The following is a 20,978-nucleotide window of genomic DNA, read 5'->3' on the forward strand; positions in this document are numbered from 1 at the left end:
GCTATCAATGTCTTAGCACGTCTACATGTAGACAACACGGGACAGGCCTTGTGGTCTGGCAGGTGACTCTACTTGACAATTCACATCACCACAGAGCTAGCTTGAGTTCTGCCTACTTTGCCTGTGATTCGATCACTTCTTGTTAATGCACCGATGTAACAGGTGGCGTCTCAGATGTGTGGGCTCCTGGCTTCCACAGGCAGACCTGGTTGGAGCACTAGTCTCTCTAGCTTTGCACTGGCCCAAGCCGGGCTGTTCAGGCGTTTGGGAAGTGAACCAGCAGAAGATCTGAATCCTTCAATCTCTCTCACTCTCCCTTTCCAGTAGATGAACAAATATTTTTTTAAAAAAAGAGAAGGCATAATGTAACAGTTTGTAACAAGATTACCATTTGTCTTGAACTCTTTCTGGTGATCACTTATAAACAAATTCAGACACTGAAAGTTCGAAAGGAAAACAGTAAGCTTCATGTTCTATTTTACATAAAAATAGGAAAAAATTTTAGGTGATGAGGTATGGAAAATTTTTAAGGGAAAGATCAGTATTTTAACCCATATTTTTCATGCACCAGTTAGCTAGAAAATTACAAAAGCTGGGAAACTCAGATAAACTATATGCAGGGATTAACACAACACATTCATTTCTAACAGTCTCTATACCACCCCCCCCACTTCAAACAGGAACACATTTCGAGAAGACAACTAAAAGCCCTTCAAACTATTGAAAAATGAGGGTTTCTAAATTTTTAATGCAGTTAACTAATCATTAGAAAACTAGAAATTGTTGTCTCCCTGAGAACCAGTGAGGTAGCAGGTGCCATGGAATGTGTTTAATTTTGCAGGAGCTGGCTGGTTTCCCAGCAACACACTGATTTGTGGGGCCAGTACTTTGGGTACCTCAAGGATAATTAAATATTAAGTCCCTCTTTGATGTATGCAAAATCTGCCTTAAGAGGATTACCAGCCACAGTCAAAGTGGCAGTCTCATATTTTTGGGTAATTAAACAATGCAATATCATGATCTTTTCTTAATTTGACTCTGTAAGAACCTGCCTCTATCCTTAATATCATCAACAGTCACTCTGAGAATGAAGAGATGGGGATAAAGAGAATGCAGTACCTACTTACACAGTCAGCATTTTACAATCTCTAGGTGTTTGGCACACAGATGAGGAATGTAGCTTAATGCATGTGGAAGAAATGGCAGATGAGGTGAGGAAACCACGCTATTTTTCTCTTTTTGCTCAGAGTTTATTTTTTTCTACATCAAGTAAGCAAGGCACACAATTTAAGACTCTTCCTTAAGAGCATAGAACTAATGGAAAATAGGACACACACACACAAACATGCAGGAATGCTCACATTCTCTCTTTTAAAACACCAGGTGAGTAGATCTGTATGCTAATTTGCGGAAGGCAACACCAAGTTTTGAAAAATAATAGTTTAAGAGAAATTTAAACTATGGGCATAGTTCTATTAGATTCCAGAAGCTACTGCTGTTTTCATACTGAAACATTTTTTCTGCATATATCTTTTTTTTTTTTTTTTAAGAATAAGGTACCTGTAATTACAGGGCAGAATTTACCCATCAAACTCATTCGTTGTCCACAATAGCTTTGAATCAACAAGGCTAGGAAGACCCAGAATACTTAATGAGAGAGATGCTTGCTGATTTATGTTTTGGAGAAGACTACAGATGATGCCATCATTAAGCCAGAGATGAAAGAAAAGAAGGTCTTTGGGTGCCAGGAATAGGGTAAGGGCTCATGTGTATGTGAACCTACAGGACAGGGGAAATAAACAGGGTGAGGGAAGCAGAGGACTGGCTCCTCGATCTGGGGCTTTGGGAACAAGCTTGTCCCAGCACAGGAGGACCACTGGTGAAGAGCAGAGCAACACATGGACTCTGCAGATGAGACGGGAGAGTTGCATTCACACATACTCTCAGTCAAATTAGGTAAGTGCACAAGAAAGAAATCTTAAGAACAGATGTAGTGGTCTTATTTCCTGTTCAGGAGGGAAAACATAAATACAATGAAATTAAACTCTTAGGAATAGGTGCAATCATACAAAAGTTATGACTTGCTCCTTGAGTAACTGGAACTTTGAAAAAAAACTTAAAAGAAATAGTGGTGATACATATGCTATTTATGTAGAGTTTGGGCTCAAATATCGAAGTGTGTATTTTGGTGTTTTAAAATGACAGCTCTGCATGGCTGGCTATTTTCAGTGTGTAGAGCTAACAGGATATGAAACAAACTCCAACCAGAACAACCAGCCTCATCACCTGGCCAAGCTCCAGTGATTCTCCAAGATGGAGTCAAGCAGGGCAAACTTGACAGCTGGAGGTCATGGCTGCAAAGAGGACTTGCTTCAGGATCAGAGATGGCTCCCAGAGTTCCACAAGGCAAAAGCTGAGCAGCCAAGGCAGGGTTCATGGCAGGGACATGACACAGACCTGCAGGTTTGGTGAAGACAAGCACATCTCCAGCCTCAGCCACTCAGCCATGGAACACAGCTCATCGCCTACTTCACCCGTGTTCCTGACTGCTAATGAAACCTGGGTAAGGCACCAAGACCACACCTGTGGGGAGGGAGACTAATGACTCATCGCCACTCAGTTCAGAAATTGGGCAATAATGACAGAGAATCTTTGAGAAATCAATCTCTTTTGAATCTCATTTTTCCCTAATTTGGAAGAATAAAAATAGTACTTAACCTCTCTCACAGAGAAAAATAAGAGCATAAAATAGTTATGAAGATATTCTAACACAAGTTTCTACATATTCTTAGCGTCTGATTAAATTTTTAAAGAATAAATTAATCATTCATCAGAGGTAGTAATAATATTACAAAAATACAAACAGATCTTCAAAATTGAAGGGCACACTGAGCTGAGGGACAGTTTTCAAGAATACAGCCAGGTCCATGGGTCACTACTACACCACTTGCTTGCGGTGACTGTTTCCTAAGACGCATCAGCCTTCAACAGCCATCGGATTTTTTTGATTTGGAAATCAGAACACCTAGTTACCCAATCAGCATGTATTTCCGAGAGCGGACATAGCACACTTGGAGGGATCCAAAGCAGAAGTACATCCTCCAGGGCTACAGAGTTTTCACGGTAATGGGTAGACAAAACCTAATCATAGCTAGCTAAAGCTCAAATCCATAGAATTCAAGCTCAATTAAGTTTGTAATAGGGAAGGAAGGCTTTCAGAGAGAACAGGGACTGAGTGATTTGCAGGAGCGCACAGAAACATCTAGATCTGTTGTCTCTGCTCCATTATGTCCACCGAGGCACAGAAACAAAAAGAGGGCATTCTAGTGCCAGGGCAGAGCAAAAAAGAGATGAACTTGCAAAACTACACACTATATTTCATTCATGCCAGCATTTCTCCTGGGAAGAGGCAAGCCAACACAACAACGCACGCTGAGCAATCCTACCTTTTATGACAAGATAACAATATATTCATGCCCAGTGAATGAGACATCATCTACCATGCACGCACAATGTAAAGCATATACAGAGAAAACATAGAAAAAACAAAAACTTTGCTGTTGTATCCAGTGACTAAATAGCTAAAGACACACATATTGGAAATTCTGCATTACCAGGCTGTTTGCTGACTTGAACATAATTTTGAGTATTCAAGAACTGACATTTACTAGTTGTTAATAGGTCAAAGAATTGCAGTGAGGCACTCCCCTACCTGTCTCTGGGGCCAGGCAGCCTTCAGAATGGCTTCTGTTCTATAGAACACAAGGAGCTTGCTGTCCTCCTCAGTCAGGTGAAACGACTGTCCCAGGATCTGAAGTATCTGGATGCGGGGACGCACAGGCCAAGCATCATCAGCACAAAAAGGGCGCAGCCACTCCAACAGGTCCTCAGGGGAGACCAAATCCTCCCTGCAGGGAAACATCAAGGATGGCAGGTTCTTAAACTACTTCAATAAACATAAGAAAGTGGAGTCCATATTACAGCAGAGCAAGTAAGCCTCCACCTGTGATACTGGCATCCCGTAAGGATACCAACTCAAGACCTAAAGCTCCACATATGATCTGATGACCTACTAAGGTTCCATGTCCCAAGTACTTGGGTTCCTGAACCCATGACAAAGATAAGGATGCAGCCCCTGGCTGTTTTAGCCATTTACAGGCTAAATCAGAGGAAGAACGATGTCCCTCTTTCTCTTTGTCTCTGTAATTTGGCCTTTTAAAAAAACAAACAAATGAACAAACCAGTTCTTATAAAGAAAGGGGAATATTTCCAAATTCATTCTATAAGGCCAACAGTAGTATAATACCCAAACCAGACAAGAATACAACAAAAACAAAGCCTCATCCTGAATAAATGTATATGACCTTCCTTCCCTGCTACAACCCCCAGAAAATACCAGCAAAAGCCATCTAATAGCAATTATAAAGATTATTCTTCAAGATCAAATGGTATTCAGCACAAGCATACAAGGGTTAATTCAACATACCAAAAAGAACAAAACCACATGGTCATCTAAGAAAACATATAAATAAAGATATTCAATAGGACTTAACACCCCTTCATGATAAAAACTCTGAACAATTGCAATACAGACGGCACATACCTATATGTAATAAAATTCAACTACAACAAGGTAACAGCTAACATTATAAACACTACGACCTGGAACAAGATAATGATGCTGACTTTGAGCATTTCGATTCAACATAGCACAACGAAGTCCTGGCCAGAGCAATTGGGCAAGATAAAGAAAGCATATCCAAAAAAGAAAGAAAGAAAATTGTTACCACTTGAACATGCTATGATGTCATAAACGGAAAATCTCAGACTCCATGGGAATTTAACAACTCAATATTAAAATATGATTAATATGATTTCAAAATTTACAGTAGATAGGGGAAGTTATTTATCACAGGAAGACATACCAATGGCCAACAGGCACAAGAAAATATATGTTCATCACTACAGCCCTGGGGGCAATGAAGGCCAAAACCACAGACTGCAAAAACTAGTGGAAAAAAACTAAGGAAGGAGAAGAGCTGAGTGGGACATGTGGGCATGAGGGAGGGGAAGGAGGGAAGTAGCAGAATGATCCTAAATCAGAACTGAGAAACATGTGACATTTGTTCACTTATACAGATACAACTTAAAAAAATTTAGAAATTAAATATCATTTCACTTCACCTTGATTAGATGTTTTTAAAAAGACAAATGATACAAATTTTGGTTAAAAATGCAGAAACATGGGAATTCTTAGGCTGTTGATACCAACAAATAAATAAAACAACAATGCAAAACTTTACAGAGGTTTCTGAAAAAGAGTAAAAACAGATGGTACGTTTTGATCAAGCAAGCCCAATATGGATAAGTGTGTGTGTGTGTGTGTGTGTGTGTGTGTGTGTGTGTGTGTGTGTGTGTGTATGAATATATATGTGTGTGTGGGCATATGTGTGTACGTATATATATGAAATCACAGTGTTGAAGAGACATCTATATTACAATGTTGACTCCATCCACTCATTCATGAATAAACAAAACACAGTATACAAAAAATAGAGTACTAATTGTTCAATAAAAGGATGAAATAATGACATGTGCAACATGAATGGAACTAGAGGTCATGCTAAGTGAAGCAAGTCACGCACAAAATGGGAAGCAACACAGCATCTCACTGGTACCTAGAGTCTAAAGAAAAAAACACATAGTAATGTCACATAAAGCAAAGGCTTAATAAACAGGCTGTTATCAGAGCCCAGAGAGGGAAAACTTAAGAGAACTTCGACAAAGTTTGACCAGTGGGTACCAAGTTATAGCTGGATAGAACCAAGAAGTTCTAGGATAATGTTATTTAAAAAAACTGTATGATAAACTGTTTTTACCATAAAGAAATGTATAAAATGTTTGTCACACATACATTTGCACTGACTGAATAATACATAATACATGCACATACACCAAAACCCGGATGGTACTATACAGACATGCATCAATATTATCTCGTTCACTCACACATACATACATACGAGGTATGCATGGAAATTACTGTCTTCTTGCCTCTTTCCAGGGATCAAATATGTTCACTCACCTAAAAACTAGTTTTTGCCTTTTTGATCACTTTATTTTTATTCCATTAGAGGAAAATTTTGTATTTCAAAACTATATAAAATGAATGCAATTTATAAATAATATCACATTCAAATGAGTTCTTTCACCATGTGATTGGAGTATCAATTTTTACAGACCCTTAAAATAAAATGTGAATGCTTGGTTATTAAAAAACTGGGAAGGGCCCAGCACAATGGCCTACTGGCTAAACCCTTGCGTTGCATGTGCCAGGATCCCATATGGGTACTGGGTCATGTCTGGCTGCTGCACTTCCCATCCAGCTCCCTATTTGTGGCCTGGAAAAGCAATAGAGGATAGCCCAAAGCTTGGGACCCTGCACCCACATGGGAGATCCGGAAAAAGCTAATCCCGGCGATGAATTAGCTCAGCTCTGGCTCTTGGGGAACAAACCAGACGGAAGATCTTTCGCTCTATCTCTCTGCAAATCTGACTTTCCAACAAAAATAAATAGGTCTTGGGGCAGAAAAGAGAGAGAAAGAGAGAGAGAGAGAGAGAGAGAAAACAAGGAAGTCTAAAAGATTTAGAGGAAAAAAAACTTGCTCCTCAAACTTTGATTCCAGTATCAGAATGTCTTCTCTGGCTAATGCCAGGTAGACCATTTCAAACAAACATTTTGATGATGTTAGTGAATTGTCACAATGATTGCTAAGAGGTTATTCACTCCCACAAGGCTTTGGGGGTCCATGCTAAAGCAGCAAAGTATATAAATCTTGTTGTGACAAGATCCTTCTAATAATTTCAACAATAAATTATCCACACTGAATCCTAGGCCAAGTGACCATTAACAAAATCTATGTCCTATACAAAATCACAAAGTATGTTTTAAACTTCTGAGAAGAAGTAAATGCACAGCGGCACTGCATATGTCTCTCTAGAAATATTCTGAAAAATATTTGTGAAATGTTAGTTTAAGGAAACTTATGCTTACAGAGATATCTGTGTCACATTACTTATACTCCGTGCTCAAGGAACAGCCAAGGGTTTGAGGGTAACTGGCTTCAGTACTGCCTAAACCTAAGAAGTCACTGATTGGCTTTCCCTATGGGCACCATTTTAAACACTGATTAGTTTCACCTATAGGCACCATTTTAAACACTGATCAGACATGGGAAATTCTGCAGAGTGAAAAATGCCAGATGTGTTTCCCCGAAACCCTCATACTATTTATCGAGTAAGCAGACAGTATGAGGTAATGGAAGCAGCCTAATAAAGCCTGGCCCCATTCATGTCACACAACCCTGCGGGGAAATCACAAATGCGGTCATTCTCAGTTTATGGTTGAGGTGACAAGGATCTCGTGAGTAGCTGAAATCAAAGTAACCTATACAAAGCTTCCAGCACTGAGAAATAGCAACTATCACTATCATAAATCTAATCATTATTATTATCAACATCATCTTATGCTACAAAATTATGTAGTCACTGTCTTCATAAATTAATAACACCATGAAACACAAGAACTTAAAACAGTGATTATCATACAAGGTACCAGTATAACAAATTTAAGCAATCATTTTGGAGGAAGAGTAAATGGAATCAGGAAAACAATTCCAAAGAGGTAGCTGGATTGTAAGGAATAATATGGATGTTGAAAATATGAAGCTAAGTAAATACCCTCCAGACATGTAACATCAAGGAAAAGTAAGCCAAGAATTCTAAAGGCCACGCAGTGCTCAAAAACAGACTAAAGCATAAATGTGTGGGTGCTAAACTAGAGAGAGCTGCAGTAGTGTGGGCCATCAGAAAATTGAAAGCAAGGCTGAAAAATGGTGGCACAGAAATCTTCGAAAGCACGGGCTCCACAGTGGTCAGGTCCACATTGGCGTTCTACATCCACCACTTGCTGACAGTATTCCTTGACCAAAATGTCACTAACGGGTCTGAATCGCAGAACTCTTGCAACACACTCCTTATGGGGTTGGCAAGTCAGTGGAAACACAAAATAAAATACATGTGAAGCATGTAATCCAGTGTCCAGCACCTAACCACTGAGAGGAACGGCCCGGGCATCTGAGAGTGCACCTTGTGTATGGACACGGGAACGATAAAGGCCTTTTGAGCAGAGGAAGAGCCACTCCGCCAGGTGACCAAAGACAAGCCCAGGTTGGGCGGACTCAGGTGCTTTGACCAGGCCTGCAGCTGCCCACATGGATCCACGGGGAAAATAGTTTAAAGTGCGTTTCTCACTCTGATGCCAGGACACCTTGTCATGAAGTGAAGCTGAGTTTTGACAGTTTCCACCCAGCTACCAAGGGGCAGATACGCAGGATGAGCCACCAGGGGAGGAGGCTGGGGTCATGCTGCCCAGCTGAGAGTTAACAATGCAGACTCACAGCCTGAGACTGGCCATCAAGAACAAAAACATCGCAAAGTCTAAAGTCTCACTACATGCATGAATTAAATCTCTTCATCATGACTATACTGCTATGCCCAGTATAAACATGTGGAAACAATCCCAGATTGTAAAACTGTGTCCAAGTTGACAAAGTGTCATTATTAGACACTCGGGGTGCCTGAGTGTTCTATCAATTACTCCAGAATAATGTGCAACAGATAAAAAATTATTCCAGTAGATAATGGACAATTACAAAATTTTTCAAGTTACTAAACTAAGCTAGACCCTTTAACGGTAGACCTTACTATGCTGCTAGTAATATTTAGCATGTTCAAGGAATATACTTTAATTTCTGGTTGATAGTTCAAACACATTTTAAAAATTGACAAGAACTCATTCCTAAAATAAAAACTCTGTGTTCTAGAAGTGCCTCAAGGTGTGTCTGAGTGACAGCGCCAGTCAGAACTTGAGAAACAGCTGTCAAGGCGCCTGACATGACTATCTCCTGAAGTTTGCAGCTACAGAATAGTCACAGCTTGAGCTTTTAAAGTTTGTATTCAGGCTTATGGTTCAGCTACTCACCCTCTATTCTCGTCTACCCATCCTTCCAAGCACATGCACAGAGAAAAAGAAAAAATTGTGATAAAGGGTGAACAACCCATTAACCAAAGAGCATGTAGTTATTATTTTTATCACTACAATGTTTGTGTGCAATGGACATTTTTAAGATAAATAACAACATAAAAATTAACAATTATAATTTTTATGTTTAAAAACAGAATAAGCGGTGAAAGCAGCTGCCATATGACTGGCTGGCTGGCAGGCAGAGCTCCACAGCAGGAACAGCCACTGTGCTGGCCAGCTGCCTGCAGGGCGCCTTTAAAGGCATAGCCCCAGACCTGCACTCCAAAGGGAGCAGCCACCATACAGCTGGTAGACCTGAGGCTTGTGGGAGGCCTAGGGAATGCTGACCATGTGGCCTCACATCCAGGCAGGTCTGGGGATTTCCTCATTAACATGGTCCATGGATTGATTAATCAGGGAAGAGGGTAGAGGGATGTGAGGAGGGAAGATCACTGAGGGAATATGTTGCAGGCAAGGAATGACTCCTTAGGGATTCCCATTGACAAGGCCACTGTACCCGCAGGTAAGCAAGTGGGCTGAGACCAAGTGGTTTGGAGGGGGAAAACTGGAAGAACTTCAAGGGTCAGACTGATATACCAGCCCACGTGGCAGATCTCACCTGGGCTAGGAAGAATCGACCACAACTTAGCACCACTCACCAGGGCATAAAGTTAGCAGTGCGAGCCTGCCTGGCAGGGTTACATCCCAGTACCTGCCAGTGAGAGCCAGAACAGGGGACAGGCAATGGTAAGCTGTGCCATGACACTAACCAGCAAAAGAGAGAATTAGGTCTGGGGGCAGATTCTGGGAGGGATATTTGGGCCCAACCCTGTGGAACTACAATCTCCACCATTTTGCTTAAGAGCTGGGGATGGCGACAGGTTGAACTAGGCATGACCACGGAACCCTCTGGCATGAGTGTGGATGGGTTACGGGGTCTGTTGGGCTGAACTAGGTTTCAACACTCAATGATGTATACAAGAGCTGAATAGTAAGTGGGACAGACTGGGCCAGTCTGCTGTACATACTGCCAAGAACAGGAACCAAGGCTGGGAGCAGGCCTGGTGGGGGTTACTGGAGATTGCCCTGACTACGCAAAAGATAATTACTGAATCAAAGCAAAATCACATATTTTAGCAATATAATTAATCTACACTAAAAGAGTTTTCAGATTCATTATGGTACATACATACCAAGATAAATTTTAAAAAGTGAAATACATTAAAAGAAATGGTAGGCTTAAAAAACATATAAATCATGAGGCACTGATTAAAATCAAATAATTGTTATTTACTTGAGTGTGAGAACATTGTACTCAAACTCTAAGGTTTCTTATGAATAACAAACACCACAGAACTCAAACGCTTGAAAAGAAGAGGGCATCTTGACCACTCTTTTTTTTTTTTTTAACTACAGTTAACTAGTGATCAGCTTTTGAGGCTGGACAATGTTTCAAAATTAAGACAGCTCCTTCACATTTCACATATACAGAACTGGAAATTTCCTGTTTCTGTTTAAAAACTGGATAAAAAACACAGAGGCAACAACCTGCTGGGACCAAAGTGCCAACTCTCCTTTACAAGAAACCTGGAGGAGCTTTCTAGGTCCCTGTGTGCAGCACTGCTGGCCATCTCTGAAGCCCACACAGTGCATACAACTTGGCCTCTTGGTGGGAAGAGCCTGTGAGCTGTGCAGGACACAAGAGAATAGACAAAGGAAGGTAGAGGAGCCAGCAAACATAAGTGAGCTACTAGTGACGACCTTCCACACCCAGAAGCTATGCAGGCCAGCTGCCTTAACTAAGTCACTGGTTCACACCAAGTGCCCTTTTCTACTGTGATACTAGGTGGGGTTGGCATTGCTCAGCAGATTGTCTTCTATCTATTACAACCAGGAGACAAGCAGGGGCAACTGACAAGGAATAAGACAGAACTGAAGGTAAATGAATTAATACATATTATGTCAGTGGCACTGCAGTAATAAAGCGTGGCTTAAGAAATAACCACAATCCCTAAACTGTAGGCAACTGAATAGGTTGCCTTGCACCTAGGCAAGTGTTACACTGTGGCGGGGGAAAGCAGCCAACAGCCAGCAGACATACTGGGCTTGGTTAATGCCAACTTTATGTTAATTACATGAGTGTGCCAGCATAGCTGCCTCTTCTTTCTGCTTTTCTTCTTCTTCTTTTTTTTTTTTTTTGAGGCATGTAGGGAAGGCAGGAACACAGGCCCAGTGTATGATACTCTAGCCCCATGCAGGACTTAGGGGTAAAAGGTGGGGAGGGAGTATTGCAGATAGTCCAGAAAAGGAGGTCTGGGAATGTGGTCAAGTGGGAGTGGCTGAGGGCACATTTGACAAGGGAAGAATGACTTCTGGGATCTTCCCTAGACAAGGCCATAGTACTCAAAGATAGGTGAGGAAGCTGAAACCAGTTAGCTGAGGGAGTAGAATCAGAGGAAATGTCTAGGCTAAGCCAAGGTACCCCTTACATGGGAGAGCTGAGCTGGGCTAAATACCATAACCTACTGCCTACCAGTGCACGCAAAAGCTAGGACTGGGGGGAGGGCATACCTGATTGCGCTAGGTTGCAATATCGTCCTGTGAGTGTTGGGGCAGGAGGTAGGCTACGTCAGGTTGGGCCACAACACCCATAAGAATGCAAGAGAACCAGATCTGTGAGCAGATTCTGTAGGGAATTGTGAGCTTAATTCTGTGGCATTGCAGCACCTGCTGGTTCACCTGGTGAGCTGGGGATTGTAATAGGCCAAGCCTGGCTGGACCACAGAACTCAGCTTACATTAGAGGCAGATGGAGCAGCCACTGATTTGTGAGAAATAATGGAAAGACTGCTAGAGCTTAGGCAGCTGAGCTTAGAGCTCAGGGTCAGGCCAAGTCATGGGTGACCTGACAGCATTATTTCAAAAGAACTAGAATCTCCATGTCAATTCAAAGAACCTCCCTGCAACCACCTGCTAAACAAGCAGACTTCACAGTACAATCCTATGAGGGCCTGCATCAGGAAGGAAAATCTAACCATAGGCCTTTAGGTATAACTGTATGTATTCAAAAATACTAACCAGAATAAAACATAGGCCTTGGTCTTTCTTTTTCTATTTCTTAGTAAAAAACAAACAAAAAAAGTACTGCAGGTTTTTGTTACAATATCTGTTATGCTGTTTCTCTAGAATTAAAATAAGAACTTTACTTCCTCTTCCAAGTTTAAAACCACAGTCTGGATTCAATAAGCCTATGTTGCAATCTTTCAGTAAAAAATTGCTAATGAAATACTTTTTTAAAAAATTTTCTTGAGATACACCAAATGGGCAAAACAAGGGGTTCCAGTGGCAAGGGCTGACAGCAGGACCCAATAAATCTCACCTTGGAACACAGGGTCCAGAGGCAGCCTTGCCTTCAGGAGTCCAAGCTGCGCGTCAGGACTGGAACGCAGCAGCCCCGTCCAGCCTGCAGAAGCAGGTGCACAGTTCTCCACACAGCACCTCTGATGCATCTGCAGTTGCTCACGAGGCTCCCTCAGCTGTGACATCTCCTCTTTCTAACACACCAGGACCAAACCGCTTTCTAAAAATTGTACTGGCGATGCACTCTTTGCAAGCTTACAAAGTGTGGACATTTCTCAAGTGTATGCAGCCTGTAACACTCCGAATCCTCACACATGGCAGATTTAACTCACAGCTTTCTAAGGTAACTGAGGGTGAAGTCAGGATCCTGCTAGAATTGACAGGGCCACACAGGGCAGGGAAATTGTCTCCAGAGGTAAAGCAAGGTATTAGCTGTGCAACAACATCTTGGGTATTTTTGCAGACAGAGTGCTGTTTAATCTCAGAACATTCATAAATCTGAGTATTAAGAAAGCAATCCAAGGTGAGGGCATTGTGGTTCAGTGGGTTAAGCTACCACTTGTAAAGCAGGAATAACATCAGAAACTGGTCTGAGTCCCATCTACTTAGCTTCTGATCAAGCTCCTTGTTAACATGCCTGGGAAAGCAGCAAATAATGGTCCAAGTGCATGGGAGACTGAGCTGGAGTTCTGTGTATCTGGCACCAGCCTGGCCGGAGCCTGAGCTGTCCCGTCCTTTGGGGAATGAATCAGTACACGAAGGATCGCTTTCTGTTTCTTCCTCTGTCACTCTGCATTTCAGATTAATAAATAAATCTTTTTTAAAAAATCTAGACTCTAACAAAAATCATTTGATGAAGATAATGTTCTATTCTTACCCCTCGTCCACACTGGCATGGACTGCAGCAACGACACCTTCAAGAACTTGGAGTGGGTCCTTGGGTCCACTGAGTTCAGCACCGCCTCCACTGGAAAAGAAAGAGAAAATCAAATTCAAATTAGGATCATTCAGGGCTCTGAAATGTGCCTCCCATTTATACCCTCCGAAGTAAGCTGGAACCTGGCAGGGTGAATGATCACGGTCATTTGTGTTATAAGCTGTCCATCTATAATGCTGAAGTCCTATACCAGGAATTAGGGATTTGGAAATGAAACATTCTCTGCCCTAATATTTGCCTGATTTCCTATCAAAAGAATCAAAAAATCGACTTGCATTTTGTCATTCAAAAATCACTCACTGAAAATTAAATATACAGAACTATTTTATGCACTGAATATGTAATAATGATTAAAATATTCTAAAACCAGTATTTACTCCCTAGGTATCAGGCACTGCAAAATGCTTTGCAACTCTACCATTTAATAATATCAAGTTCATGAGACAAGTACTTATTATGCCCATTTATGCCTATTTATGCCTGGAACTTGATTGATTCTGAAATTGCAACACAGGAAAAAAAGTTTTAAGTGAACTTTCTGTATATTTAGGTGACTTAAATCAATTTCTGGATTTGGTTACATTCACATCTTTGTCATGCTGAGCCTACTAAATCTAACATCCTAAAAGGTAAATATTCTAAACATCGTCATTAACAATTACTTTTAACTTTGGCAATGAGATAGCGTAACTCTTCAAAGTGCCTTTATCCTTCAACTACTGAAGAGTTCATCCACCCGTATTAAATGTCTTCCACCTGCCCAGTTTACTATCCAATCAGAATCAAATATTTAGCAGGAACAAAGTACAGGAAGGCAAATACAATTTACATTCAAAATTTTGTACTGTGCAAATAGCAATAGCACAGACTATATTTTAATTAACGCAAATACACAATTTTTAGGAAATAACTAAACCCATCAAAACATTGTTCCAAGACACTATTTTTGTTATATTCCTCTAAAGTTTAAAAAACAGCAGAAAGGTAACTATAAGCAAAAAGGTACTAAATACAGGTATCTGTGATCACGTCAGAGTAGCTCTTCAAACTAACAAAAAGTCATAATCAGTTAACGACAAAATGAAACTATTAATTTAAAACTGCTCTTTCTAAAAAAAAATGCTAGCATATTTTATGTGTCTCTCAGTATGTAAAATCACCAGACACCTTAGAGCATTAAGGTGACAACTGGATGAACCGGAGTAATTACACTGACAAAGGCTCACTTGATTTCAGTTCAGCTATTGAAAACTGACATGCACTTAATCAAAAAGTTCCTCAACAGCAATACAGAAGCACAAAGATTGCTCAAAAGGAGAATAAATTAAACACAACTAAATCTGTTAGCCTAATTGCATTATTCACAGAAAGCACTTGATGCCTCATTATTTCCTTAGTTCTGTTCTTCCCCTCTAATCCTCAGACGCTTCCCTACCCCAGCATCTGCACATCAACATAAAGCGATGTTTCTCAGCTGCCAGGCTTATGGCATTAACTTCACGTAAATAATATCCCAAGGCACTCAAATCGTCTGTCACTATGTGTGATTAATCCTGACGTCTATACTTCAGAAAAAGCTTTCTGGGACCATTTTCCCACTGCTACCCAAAGCGGAATTAGAAAAGTCAAGATATGGACCCTGTGCAATAGCTTAGCGGTTCAAGTCCTCGCCTTGAATGCGCTGGGATCCCATATGGGCATCAGTTCTAATCCTGGCAGCCCCGCTACCCACTCAGCTCCCTGCTTGTGGCCTGGGAGTGCTGTTCAGGATGGCCCAAAGCCTTGGGAACATGCACCAGCATGGGAGACCTGGAGGAGGCTCCTGGCTTCAGATTGGCTCAGCTCCAGCCTTTGCAGCTGCTTGGGCAGTGAATAAATGGATGGAAGATCTCCTTCTCTGTCTCTCCTCCTCTCTGTATATCTACCTGTCCAATAAAAATAAATAAATCATTAAACAACAAAAATAAGAAAAAAAGGCAAGATTTAAGAAGTCCTATGAACTCACAGGGCAGCGTGGAAGCTAGCCACCCACATCAAATGCAATTCTAGGTTGCCCATATGTGAGCAGGAAGAGGATCAATCAGAAGTTAGCTTCTCCACATTTCACATATAATATCAGTGATGAAACATTATCAGGACCTCCATTCTCAAGATTTAGCACTTCAGACCATGAGGACTTTAAAGCTCAGCTGCGTAACCCCGAGGCAGGTACTTATACCGAAGCATCATCTCAGGTTTTGCTCAATGGCCACTCCAGCTTACCTCAATGCAGAAACTATTTTCATTACTGCGCTCTTGACTATATCCTTGGGTGAGATGTCAAGAGGGCCCACAGCTACCTCCAGCAGCTGCTGAAGCATTCTTAATGGTTGACCATCTAAACACATGGCCACTGCTTGATCATGAACTTTCCCTTTATCTGACCGGGACAGATCATACTGGTGACTATAGTTCTGCAGTGTCTCCTGCAAAGACATAAAAATGATACCTAAGGATTATACAGAAACTCAATGTGCCTTGATGCACATAGTGAAATACAACGAGAACAGCCTCAAACCAGATACCAACGGCACTGATTGGTCATTCAGAAGGCTCTAAGGCCAAGCTGATTTCAGTGCAAACTTTTGGTTTACCATTTATTACTCAGAGGGTCTTTGTGATCCAAACTTCCAGCATCTGCAAAAAATAAGGGTGAAAATAGGAGGGCGCTGCCTACACTAACAGAGACAGCAAGCATGCCATTCCTTAAATGCAGTGTCAGACAGCAAGACTTAGTAATGATGTGTTTTATTATTATCATTATTGCACTAGAACCTCCTAACAGTTATCATCTGTTGAGCATCAGCTCTATAATCTCAAGTGTTACACATACAGCTGTCTAACTTAATATTTAAAATAATCCTGCAGGAACGGTTAATTAGCCCCATGTTATCAAAGAAAGAAAGTGAAGAACAGATATTAAAGAACATGCCCAAAGTCACATAGCTGGCAATTAATGGAGCCAGGATTAGAATCCAACTGCCTGTGTACTCCCTTGGTGCCGGTGCACCTGCCTCCCTTCAATAACATCCGTGAAATTGAACAACAGTTCAAGAGACAGGACTGAAACTACTGTGGTTAAGCATGCCAGGCACCTTTGAAGCACACTTTCCAGAGTCTTCAGCTTCCTCAGCAATCTTGAACATACAGCTGCTGTCTTTCGAAAACAATCCCGTGAAAATCTGAAGTTTGAATCAATCTCTGATATTATTGAAAAACTGCTGTCGACTTTTTGATTGTGATATGTTGCAGGGGTTATATTTAGATGTATTTTTGAGATAGACACAGAAATTCTTATGGGTAAAGTGAAAAAATGACGGAAACGTGCCTTGAATAACCCACAGGAGAGAGGGGAGGTAGCTGGGGTATACATGCAGGGGGAATGATCACATTTTCATAACTACTGCAGCTGTATGCTGGGCACCTAAGGCTTCTTTTTACTATGTTCCTCCTGGTGAAACCTGTCCTACTGTAGAAAATCTGGATGTGAAGCCAGGCAATTACTAGTGCCCTCAGCCACAGAGGGAGGACTCCACAAGATGAAGATTTGATTGAAATTACATTAACCTTCATGAGGATGTAATGGAGGCTGGAGGGTATTTCACTGTGAAAGTTAAGGTTATTTTAGATGCTGCTATGATAGGCAACTTAACAAAAATTAAATAATGTCCAATTTTGGAAACAAAGTGTCTTCTATTGTAAACCATCCATGGTGTGCCTGCATGTGGCCCTTGGCGACACTGAGTATGGACACTCTAACAGCTAAGCAGCAGCACTGCTCCAGTGAGAGAAACACTAATTCTCTGGATTTTACCACAGCATCTTTGATTTTAAAAAAAAGGAATTTAAAAAGTTTTATACCAATAAATATAAAGAACATTACTTGAAAACTCAAATTTTATGCCATTTCTTGTAATTATGGATTGTAGTTATGTGACTCTCAGCACTATTATGAAGATTGGTAAAACCAATTCATTCTCTGCAAAAGATTCTATTCCATTCACACCATTACTTAATATTCCTCATTTGACAGGATAATAGGAACCAGAGATAAAATGAAATAAAACTGCTATCAACTGTAAAATCTCCTCAAACCTTTACAATGAGGGGTCTGGATTGTTTCTCATACAAATTTTGAAGTCTTCCACTTTTTATTATCTAAATTCCTCTCCTGTAATAGCTTTTCTCATCTAGGATATTTTTCTCTAAACCAACAATACAACTCAAAAAAACAAGAGAGGTTTAAGGAAAAATCCAGGGGGGGGCATTGTAGAGAATTGCTCATATACACGTTCTCTGTCTTCACTTGTATGAAAGCTGTCTAATTATTCATCTGCCCACTTCTAAGACTGTTGAAACACAGCACATACTTTCTCCAGGCCGGGGTGGGTTTCTGGTGTCCCCGTGCAGTGCTAACACACAGAGCCCACGCCTAGACAGAGGCCCCTGCGCCTCTGCACGGTGCTGCGGAGACACCTAAGAGAATCTCAACTCGAAGCCAACCAGGAACACTGTTCCTGACAACACATTCATATTGATAACAAAGTAATGTTGGAAATCCCACACAGAAACAGAACAACAAGTACACAATTTAAAAAACAAAACAAAACAAAATACTACTGAAGCAGACATTCTGTTTCATCTGAAAAACCTTTCAAAACTAGAAATGTACCTTTAAAGGATACATGGAAAGCATTTATTGGGTGCACACACACGGATGTTTCCGGTTACAGTACCTGCTCACTGTTCCTCAGAGAAGTAATGAAGCTGTGGCTGAGGGTTTGCAGGTGGGAAAGCGATTTCTCCAGGTGAGTCAGAGCATCTGCATAAGTAACTTTGGAGTCACTCTTTTCCTGGATGTCTTCTTCAGAATTTCTTTTCCTTGGCTTCTCAATGAAATGTCTGACTGTCTCAATGGCCTTTGTAGTCATTTCTTCACGTGCTTCCACGGAGAGCTTTTAGGAAGACGTATTAAACAGTAGTGAGATAAATATAATCCTATATCATTTCATATGGAATATTCAATAAGGCATCAACAAGGTAGAAGCAACAAAAGTGACATTTTAATGTTTACAGCTTTAACCAAGGAATGGGGCTTCTATTACACTCACTTTCTTCAATGACAACAATGAAGCTTCATTTATACCACTGTTAGTAATGTAATAATTTTGATGATAAAATCCTAAGCAAGGCAATGTTATGCTATACACTAATTTTACACATATATACATTCAAATGGATACACACAAAATATGTGGTCAGCCTCGAAAGTACTGTACTAACAACAGTGGTTATGAAAGGGCTGGGATTATTTCTTCTCTATTTTCCAAAGTTTCTGTAAACGGTTTTATTGACTCATTCTTTTTTCTCTGACAGTATTTTGGTATGCAGGAGTTAAAGTTTTCTAACATTAGAAATATTAACTCACTAGCCCTGAAGACAAACTACAGCCTAAGCCTCACTCATCTGCATGGAGGAGCCAGACACCTCTGAGCAGACTCGGGTGCCTTTGGAAATCTACCAACTGTAAATTTTGAGGGACTCATTGCCACCCACTAAGGAACATTGCTGCCTCAAAGAGAGCTTTATCTTCAAAAATAAAAACAGAGACCCAAAATAAAATCCTAAGTCTTCCTATTTTTCTTAAAATTGATTATGTCTCTAACTATCTGAAACACAGGTGTGTATACACCGGGAGGTAAATGGCCACGAGCATCCAGCGCCCACCAGCTAAGCCACTCTACACACAAGTGCTAGTCACAGATACATAGATAATTATAAACGGAATACTGAAGTACCACTCCCACGGAATTCTAAGTGCTTGCTTTGAAAAGGCGGCTTCCAAAGGAGTGCTGTGCCCTTCATCCCTGACCCCCACACTTTATTATCATATTTCTGCATGTCACTACTTAGGGCATAAGAAACAACATCACCAGCAACTGGCAGGTAGTGGTATCTCTTTCACCCAAAACCATGAACTCCTCCCTGCAACTTTAAATTAGAAGACACCAGAAAAGTGTTTAATTCAGACAATCTCATTGTCCTCCCAATGGACCAAGCCAAGCCAAGCCAGAAGCCTGGAACTCCACCCAAGCCTCCACATGCACGATGGCAACAGGGCCATTTCAACCTCCTTGTACTCACTCCTTGTGGAAATAAACCCTTTTTGTGTGTGGAAATGCCCTGAATCACTTAATATGCAGCTCAACAACTACCACAAGCTGGCCTGAAGCTGAGGGAGAAACACAGCAGTTCTCCCCAAAATACAAGCACTCCATCCACACCGCTGCATTTTTATTAGCTCCCTCGCGGCTGGGACAAGCCACATTCCAGCCCATGAAATCAGAGGAAAAGCAATGTGCCATTCTGAACAACGCAGTGAAAAAAAAAAAAAAACAAACAAAGAACTATATAGATCCTTACCTATTCTCCCTTCTTTCCCATCCAGAACAATTGAGGCGGTTTTAGGGCCCAGGTTGTGCCAATGTCACCAGCCTGGAATCCAGTGGCCTAAACACCACCAAGCCACTGTAGCAGGTGCACTTGGCTTTCAGACATCAGTCATCCATGTTCGGCTATAAAGAAATATCTAACACAGCTGCTGTCACCTAACTTGGGGAGCAGATCAAACCCCCAGTGAACCTGTGGCCCCAGCAGGGCTGGGAAATGCAACACCAATGGATGTGCTCCATGTCACAGGACGCTGTGTTACAACAAAGAGCTGAGTTCAGAAAAACAGTGTCTGCATTGTAAGGAGGAGCAACCCCTAAACACAGCTCAGACACTGGAGGCTTGACAGAGTTAAAACAAAAAAGCTCTAATTTAAAACCTCTGTAGTAAGAGATAAGATTACAAAATCCCCAAGCAACAAACAAAACTTTTAGATTAAAACCTTTCAAGGAAAAGATAAATCGAGGATGTGACAGCTGTGAATGTTTTCAATTGGACAAAGTGACTAGGGGCATGGACCCTCCACAGAAACCAAACCGTTCTAAGGCCCCTGAGGTGGAAGTAGAGGATACCTGTGGGAGGGCCAGATGATGCAGCAAGATATACACAGCCAAAACCACCTCAAGAGCAAACTAAAAGACTCACAGATGTGGCAGTGGGTACATGCTGCTTAGAATTGGGCCCAGCACGATGGCACAGTGGTTAAGGTCCTCGCCTTGCACGCCCGGGATCCCATATGGGCATCGGTTCTAATCCCAGCAGCCCCGCTTCCCAGCCAGCTCTCCCTGCCTGTGGCCCAGGAAAGCAGTCGAGGATGGCCCAAAGCTTTGGGACCCTGCACCCGCGTGGGAGACCCAGAAGAGCCTCCTGGCTTCGGATTGGCTCAGCTCCAGCAGTTGCGACTGCCTGGGAAGTGAATCATTGGACAGAAGATCTTACACTCTGTCTCTCCTCTCTGTATATCTGCCTTTCCAATAAAAATAAAATAAATCTTTTTTTAAAAAAAAAAAAAAAGAAAAGTAAGAATCCCAGTGAATTTCTGAGGTACTAGTGCTACCCTGGAAGCACAGCCTGGGTTAAATACACTATAGTGAAACTAATGTTTGGG

At 41.3% G+C, this 20,978-nt stretch overlaps 1 protein-coding gene across 2 annotated transcripts in view; it reads right to left on the reverse strand.

Annotated features, from left to right (window-relative positions):
* NBAS (NBAS subunit of NRZ tethering complex) overlaps positions 1-20,978 on the reverse strand; it is a 300,840-nt gene that overhangs the window by 45,195 nt on the left and 234,667 nt on the right. For both annotated transcript variants that reach the window (XM_040992846.1, XM_040992845.1), the window contains exons 45-48: positions 18,157-18,375; positions 15,644-15,846; positions 13,322-13,411; positions 3,713-3,908 (exon numbers count right to left, since the gene is read on the reverse strand). In XM_040992846.1, the coding sequence (XP_040848780.1) occupies positions 3,713-3,908; positions 13,322-13,411; positions 15,644-15,846; positions 18,157-18,375 (708 nt within the window). The remainder of the gene's footprint in view (positions 1-3,712; positions 3,909-13,321; positions 13,412-15,643; positions 15,847-18,156; positions 18,376-20,978) is intronic.

The sequence above is a fragment of the Ochotona curzoniae genome, unplaced genomic scaffold, assembly GCF_017591425.1.
Source record: "Ochotona curzoniae isolate NIBS_2020 unplaced genomic scaffold, NIBS_Ocur_1.0 contig_883, whole genome shotgun sequence".
NCBI lineage: Eukaryota > Metazoa > Chordata > Mammalia > Lagomorpha > Ochotonidae > Ochotona > Ochotona curzoniae.